Source organism: Pavona decussata, unplaced genomic scaffold, assembly GCF_977016875.1.
Source record: "Pavona decussata unplaced genomic scaffold, jaPavDecu1.1 SCAFFOLD_34, whole genome shotgun sequence".
Lineage (NCBI taxonomy): Eukaryota > Metazoa > Cnidaria > Anthozoa > Scleractinia > Agariciidae > Pavona > Pavona decussata.
The window spans coordinates 1,712,501-1,717,405 of record NW_028145457.1 but is presented as its reverse complement, the minus strand read 5'-3'; the positions used below and the strand labels follow the sequence as shown (position 1 = coordinate 1,717,405).

The 4,905-nt window shown below is 42.2% G+C and overlaps 1 protein-coding gene across 1 annotated transcript in view; it reads left to right on the top strand.

Annotated features, from left to right (window-relative positions):
* Positions 1-4,699: 4,699 nt before the first annotated feature.
* LOC146484406 (UPF0415 protein C7orf25 homolog) overlaps positions 4,700-4,905 on the top strand; it is a 32,119-nt gene continuing 31,913 nt past the window's right edge. Inside the window, exon 1 of the mRNA XM_085104919.1 lies at positions 4,700-4,863. Coding sequence (XP_084961045.1) covers positions 4,726-4,863 — 138 coding nt within the window. The 5' untranslated portion in view covers positions 4,700-4,725. The remainder of the gene's footprint in view (positions 4,864-4,905) is intronic.

Sequence of the window (4,905 nt, the reverse complement as noted above, 5' to 3'; positions counted from 1 at the left end):
TCAGTTCTAATGAGTGCAAGTTCAGATCGCCGCTGAACTCCTTCGATATCTTGACAGTGTTTTTGAGTATGTGGGTCCCACACGCTACAGACGTATTCCAGACAAGGACGAACGAGGGTGAGATAGGCCTGACTTTTAACACTTTCCGGACAGGAATAAAGATTAGGTCTGATGAAACCAAGGGATCGGTTAGCCTTCCCTATAATATTCTCTATATGAAAGTTCCAATTCAAATTGGGAGACAATTCAACGCCCAAGTAAGGATGGTGAGATACAGATTCCAAAGGAACCCCATGCAATGTGTACTGATGGATGATCGGTTTAGCTCAGGTGTTTCATCATGTGTGCGGTTGCGTTTTCGTGAGTTTTTCGCCTCGCGAGGCCGTGAGGAAAATATCTATCATGTTTGATATCTGAGATTTCGCCTCGCGAGGCGAAATTCTCACGAAAACTCAACCGCACACTTGAGGAAACAGCTGAGCTGATTGCCTCGCTTGGCCTCGCGAGGCAGTTTGTTCAGCTCTTTCCTCAAGTGTGCGGCAGGTTTAAACATTCAAGATCTTGCATTTGTCACGATTAAGGGACATTTGCCAGAGATTGGTCCAGAGACGGTTGCATATAAGAGTGTATCATCGGCAAAGAGACGAATGCGGGACTTTTAAGGGGTCAAGTACAGTGCCCTGTGGAACGCCAGACATGACTGGTACACTGGGTGCTGATTTAACTCCTTCCACTAAAACAGATTGTTCCCTATAGCAAAGCCAAGCTTGAATCCACTTGTTGATTGAACCTTTTACGCCGTAATGGCGTAGCTAGGGGATCTGATCTTGGCCAGCGGCTTTTTTTGGTTACTACACCTTGCAGACCTTGTTACCCTATAACTCTGTTACGCCATTACTTTGTTACTCTGTTACCTTGTTACCTTGTTACTTTGTTACTCTGTTACCTTGTTACTCTGTTACCTTGCTATTCTGTTACTCTGTTACCTTGTAACTCTGTTACCTTGTCACTTTGTAACTCTGTTACCTTGTTACCTTGTCACTCTGTTACCCTGTTACCTCGGTTTAACCCTAGAGCGTTACGCCACTCTGGGTGTCTAGAAACCTAAGACCTAAGACCTAAGACCTGGAAACGTTAAGACCCGGAAGCCTAAGACCCGGAAAGCTAAGACCTGGAAACCTAAGACCCGGAAACCTAAGGCCTGGACACCAAAGACCCTTGCTCAGTTTAAAACGTTGTTTTTTCTTTTAAATTAAAGAAATAATGATAATTATACTTCAACTTCCCACACATGGATTACTGCTTTGCTGAACACCGGGTTCTAAAATTTCAACAGTCCCATTTTGTTTCCGGTTTCCTCCATAGCTACAGTCACGCGTGACCAGTATTTCCCAGAATGAAATGAACATGTTCAAGATTATGTGCCAAATGCCGGACATTACTATACAAGAGCTATTCGAATGTTAATTTCATTCTCGGAAATACTGGTCGCGCGTGACGTGGACAGACTGTAACAGAAAAAAATATATTCAAGATACTTGGGAAACAATTGTAATCTCCTCCTTGTTGCAAAACTGCGAAAATGGAAGCACCGGCAATCCTGTACAGTCGACCTCCTTCTGTTTTGAAGGAGGGATCGTAGGGATTCGAAACGCCATACCGAGAAAAAGAGAAGAATTACGCCCAAATTGAAAAGGAAGCCTTGTCCTTGGTGTTTAGGGTGAAACGTTTTCACCAGTTCTTGTACGGCCGTAAATTTACGCTTGTGACCGACCACAAACCTCGGCAAGCAATTTTGGGTCCAAAGTCTGCTGTTCCTACTCTTGCCGCGGCACGCATGCAGAGATGGGCACTTGTGCTATCAGCGTATGACTACGACTTAGAGTATCGTAAGTCAGTAGAACATTTGAACGCTGACGCTTTATCAAGATTGCCTCATCAGGATTCAGGTTTGGGCATGGAGGGTGAGATTTACAGAATAGGAGCGGTTCGTGAAGAGTTTCCGGTTATGGCGGCGGATATTGCACAGGCAACCCTTAGGCCCGGTTCATACGTCGAACTTTACATGAGCCGAACCTAATCATTTGGTTCGGCGCATGTAAAGATCGACGTATGAATCAGTTAGGATCGACAGATTTGTATTTGGGTCGACCCGCCGTCCTATTCGACTGCGCTAGTCGAATAGAACGGCAAAAGTTCGACTTCGATTCAGACGTCGAACTTTCCATGTGCCGAACCAAATGCATATGTTACGTATAAATTATATAAATTATATCTATCCCAGAGGTCTGTGCATTCCATCGACTTGGCATGTGCGCAAAGGACTTCATTCTGAACAAGATGGCGGGAAAAGAGGAATGAGCTTGTTCTTCTTGTTTCGAAACAACTGAATATACTTGTCTGAAATGCGAAAGACTAAAAAAAAAAGAATCTATTCTTGAAGTGCACACGCACTTCAAACCGACAGAAACTTTCCAATGGAGGCTATATCAAAGGCGAAGCGTCAAGACTTCTCAGAACAAAATCTTCAAAAACAACATTTGGAGAAAACTATTCAAACAGAGATTTCGCAGAAGTCAACCTCCGCGAAAGAATGTCGGCACTACAAAACAAACTAACAACCCGCAAAAACATTTTGAGGTTTGTTGTGGAATATCGCCCTTCTGTGCCTAACCTAAAACAATTCAGATGAGTAAATACAGGAGCCATAATCAGGGATGGAGACCGTAAGCGTGGGGTCCCCGCGTCCCCATGAGTTGTACCAAAAAAATCTATTTTTTTTAAAAATTGCCCCCCCCCCCCCCCCCACCTCACGTCATAAACCCGCGTGAATACACGCAAATTTGCGTGGGGCTACTACCTTATATTTGAGTCAAGTCCAAGCAACAACCGTGGACGATAATCCTGCTGGTATACGTTGAATCAATTGTTGATCTGATCGGCTTAACAAATACAAATGATACAAGAAGCAGAGACCGATACAACGTAGAAATACGGTTTAAAGGTTACTATATTTCGGCAGGCCAAACCAGCCTTCTTCAGGTACAATGGAAATTTACATTGGGACATACGCTTATATAGCTGACAAATATTTGCGCAATAGCGGAACTACGTTAAACTAAAGTGATTGACAGTAAAAAATATGAAGCAAATGAAATAATGATATTAACAAAAAATAAAAAATAATAAAAGGAAAAAACGCTAGTACATTTCTTCGCGAATATTGAGGCCATGTGGAAAAAGTGGTCTGCCTTTTGAGATTAAAAAGGCTTCCCTGGCCTTACGGATTGAGTCTCGGTTAGAGTAGACTTTTTCTATGGGGATTAATTGCATGTCGTTAGCGGTGTGGTTAGGAGCGGTGAGGAAGTGTTCTGCGGCTGTGGTGGGCTTAGATTTAGTATTAGGGTTATCTATGGTGCGGCGGTGTTCATTAAAGCGGTCTTTTAAGCGTCGTTTAGTCTCTCCTATGTATTGTAAATTACAGCGGTTACATTGGATCATGTAGATTAGATTTTTAGTTTCACAGGTCAGGTTAGATTTGATAGAACGTGTTTCACCAGTGGGTCTTCGTTTTAGACCAGTGGGTCTTCGTTTTAGACTAGTGGGTCTTCGTTTTAGACCACAGGGTCTTCGGTCTTTTGTCTTCGTTTTTGGGTCTTCGTTTTCGACACATCCGAGTGCATTGTCTGCAAACATGCAGATTTTGGTCTCGGTCGATCTCCGGAAATGCAAACAACCTCATTCCTGCAGACGAAAATACTGTATACGTATGCCAGGGATGGAAGCTTCAAACAAATTGCCATCTTCGCGTATATTCTCAGTTCTCTTTAGCCAGTTTAGGCGATGTTTTGCTGGCCACGCAAACTTCAGAATTTGAAGATTTGATTCAACAAAATTAAATTTTAATTGATTTCAAATTCAGGTGCATTTGTTTGCAGTAATGTTTCTTAATGGGACAAGAAAAACGTACATTTTTTGTTAGGAATTATGATACATTGGATTACCACTGAGGTCAGTTGTATTGAGAAGTTCTTTTGTATTAAATGAATGAGAGGTCAAATGAATGAGAGGTTATCGTTTAAATAAAAGAGATTAATATATTTCGTTGCGTTTTACAAGTCCCCGTTTTACAAATTCACGTTTTACAGGTCCTCGCTTTAGAAGTCTCTGCTTTACAAGTGAAGTCCTCGTTTTACACATCTTCGTTTTTTCAAATCCGCGTTCAGTTGGAGGTCCAGTCCACGGTAACAAGCGCTTCCAAAGAGTATATACTTCATGGGTTTATTCCACCAATGCACCGAAATATACAGTTTCATACCGTGGGGGTCTGGGTACGAGTCTCTGTATTATGGGTTATGGGACTCAACACCCACATAGCCGGAAAGAGCACACCGCACTTTACAACATTTCCAAGTTTGGTGTTAATCAAGCTAATATTAGGAAAGATACAGCCATTCAAAAACTCCAAATTTTACTAAGAAATGTATGGAACGCCGGACGTGTGTCCGGCGTTCCATACATTTCTTAGTAAATTTTTAAGTTTTTGAATGGCTGTATCTCGCCTAATATTAGCTTGATTGACACCAAACTTGAGGATGTTGTAAAGTTCGATGTGCTCTTTCCGGCTATGTGGGTGTTGAGTCCCATAACCCATAATACACAGACTCGTACCCAGACCCCCACGGTATGAAATCAGGCAATGGAGTATATTCCAGCGTTTTCAATATGGCGGATGAACTGCTTTCTCGGAGAGTAGAGAAGGCAAAAGAACTCTTGGAAAGGTGCCATAACTTGGAAAAATCAATAGAGGGCTCACCAAAGTTAAAGAGAAAAATACTTGCAGAGCTCAAGTTCCTAGAATCTGTAAGTACTTAAAGTGATCTTTACCACTTTTGGAAGAAGACT